General features: G+C 38.1%; 1 protein-coding gene across 1 annotated transcript in view; it reads left to right on the top strand.

The window, feature by feature from the left end:
- mpnd (MPN domain containing) overlaps positions 1-1532 on the top strand; it is a 6335-nt gene extending 4803 nt beyond the window's left edge. Inside the window, exons 11-13 of the mRNA XM_035652710.1 lie at positions 77-212; positions 315-407; positions 502-1532. Of these exons, the coding sequence (XP_035508603.1) occupies positions 77-212; positions 315-407; positions 502-588 (316 nt within the window). The 3' untranslated portion in view covers positions 589-1532. The remainder of the gene's footprint in view (positions 1-76; positions 213-314; positions 408-501) is intronic.
- Positions 1533-2961: the final 1429 nt, after the last annotated feature.

A 2961-nucleotide genomic window follows, 5' to 3' on the forward strand; every position in this document is an offset into this window, starting at 1 on the left:
AGAATTAAAACTACTCACCTTCTTGTTTCGTAGTTATTTGTTACTTGGTTCAGTCTTTTCAGATAATGTTATTTAGACAGACACACTTCAGCTCAACTCATGCATCATCTGCCTTCCTGCAGCAACGGCCTAATGACTACGGCATCCCAGTTGCTGTAGAGGTCACCTACGTACAGGACAACTTCCTCACCAGTGATGTTCTTAATGAGATGGTACTGATACTGCAGGCTCAGTCCTATTCAAATACTGCAGAGAAGTTTGCATTGTAAATACTGTAAATTGTTATAAAGAAAGTCTGTTTATCTCCTCCACAGATGCTCCTGGTTGACTACTACAGGGCAGCTCCCGACCTCGTCCAGTTCAGCCAGTACTGGTGTCCTGATACGACCATGATGGACAAGATCAAGGTGGGATGAACCCTGGAATCTTTATTAGGTGATGATCCTGGCATTCTCACTCTTTCAGGACCGAGCTGACCTAACTTTCTGTCTTCTTCCTCAGGGCTCTCTGAGTTGCCATGCTCCCAAAGACCAGGCCTACTCTCAGATCTTAGAGCACGTCTACAGTCAGCTGAGCAACATGAACTGAGGGGATCTGCTGCGCATGCGTGCATGTGGTCGCTCTCCATCTGAAGTCTTTCCAATTGTTTTGTGCAGAGCTGACGCGACTGGAGTGACAGACGTACAATGTAAAAACCTGCTTGAAAAACATATAGATGCCTTGAATTCTCTCATGCTAGAGTGATATTTAATTTTGAAACCGCATTATTGTGATTTTAAAAAAAATGATTTTAAAAGTGCTAAATCTGTGATACTAGTAGCCCCGGGAGCTTCTATTTACCAATGATGAAAATGTACAGCTGATACACAAAACCAGACAGCGTTGGATCAGGGAACATGAGACGAGTGTTAAAAAACGAATATTTTACAGACGGACACTAAATAGAAGCATTTCACGGACCAGAAATCAGCCTGCCCGACTGGCCTCTTACCTTTTACACATGGACCTATGTGCCTATCTGTGCCAGTGTCCTGCCGTATGAGCAGACATTGCTAGATATGTACAATGTAAACTTATAATGTGTTGTAATTGCCTTTATAGACAAAACCAATGGAGCAGTGGTTGGGGAGGGGTGAAAATGAGTAGTGAAAAGATACATTAGCAAAGTATGCAAAGTCTCTGCAATAGGTTTTGTGAGTGTTTGTGTTCCTCAACTGAAACTGTACGGTTGCAATGTGGTGCAAGTAATTCCATTGTGCCAAGCAAAGTTTTTTTTATGAACCTGTGTGTGTGTGTGTGTTGTGAATGTGCCCCTCTACTGTCTCCCTGTCGGGTTATATGAGACAGGAGTCCTGTTGGTTAGGACAGATATTTGCTTCCTCTTTACCTGTACTGTATTTATTACTAACTGTGGATTGTGTGATGTATATGTATGAAGACAGAGCAATGCCTTAAGCCTGCTGATGATCCACAAAGCATTAAAATATACACACTGGAACTATTTAAACACGACTGTTCGTCTGTGGTCAAACTAGCAGCTCTGTGATGGTATTCAGGAGCAATGGTTCTTTAAGCTAAATGCTAACATGCTCATAATGACAATGGTAACATGTTGATGTTTAGTTGGTATACTAAGCTGTGAGCATGGTAACATTTACTAACCAGCACTAAAATACAACTGAGGCTGTTGGGACTGTACTTTAATTTTACGGTTTTTGGTCCCAATTGGTAAAAGCTGCTAAAACAAAAGTCAGAAGGTCCACAAAGTCATTAGGATTCATCCTCTGGGGGGCGTGAATGTTTGTACAAAATGTTATGGCAGTTCAGTTAATAGTTACCAACAGACCTTCAGGGGCTCTAGTGCCATCAACCTAAAAAAGTTTATTAAATTAATAGAGTTTTTTAAAACAATGAAAGCATACAGTATGCATAAGACACAACAAGTTGGGACCTAACAAAGGACAGGGACGCCTCATCAAACAGCATGGAGTACTTTAATGTGAATCCTTTCAAACCTCTCAGTGGATCTATTTCTGTGCCTGTGTTTTTAAGTTACTTGTAGTGAAAACTTGAAACTTTTATTAGGAAAAGAAATAGTTTATTATTATTGTTAATATTATTTCAAATATTATCTCAAAAAGGAAATTAAGGAAGGCAATTAATAAAGAAATACATTCAGAACAGGATATAATTTATATATCTTATATTTTTAGAATATATATAAGTAACAGCAATGTTTTCATCAGTAAAGTCACTCAATAATACCCTGTAAGCAAATATAAAATCTAAATAAAAAAAGACATTCCTTAAAATGACCCTGGGTTTTTAATAGTTTTGGACCAGTTCCAGTTAGGAACCGGGTCCTCGGGGACATTCCCAGTTTGAAGTCAGAGTCACTCGCACCGGTGTGTTCAAATAATTTTCCAGATTCATACAATCTAATTTTCACTTGCATATTGCCATCCCTAGAGCCAGGCTGCTAGCATGGCTAAAAATACTGAGCTCCCTTATAGACAGCATCTGGTTATGAGTATTTTGTGCACAAAGATTTCAGATGTCAGTTCAAATGTCTTAAATACAATTTTAACACCAGCCATTATTTAATGTCAGAAGATCACATGCAACACAAACGCTTTTTTTCTTTATTTATTGTAAGAAGGGGGAGGTGGGGGACAAGACAGAAGCACGTACAAATACTTTGATAATAAAAGACAAAATATTGCGGTTAAATTCTGTACTCATACCAAAAGTAAAAAGGCAACTTAAATCTAAGACATACATTTACAAGGTGTAATATAGGACTACATGCAAATATTAATTTAAATGTTTAAAGGTCTTGTATATAAAAAATAATACTATAGAGAGCCAGAATGATTTAATGTTGTTCGAAAGAGCATTTAAGACTGATTAAACAAATACACAGCCCTTTGAAATAAAGAAATCAGTGGGACTTTTTTTTTT

Source organism: Morone saxatilis, unplaced genomic scaffold (genome assembly GCF_004916995.1).
Source record: "Morone saxatilis isolate NCDOM2014 unplaced genomic scaffold, NCSU_SB_2.0 Contig12, whole genome shotgun sequence".
Taxonomy (NCBI): domain Eukaryota; kingdom Metazoa; phylum Chordata; class Actinopteri; family Moronidae; genus Morone; species Morone saxatilis.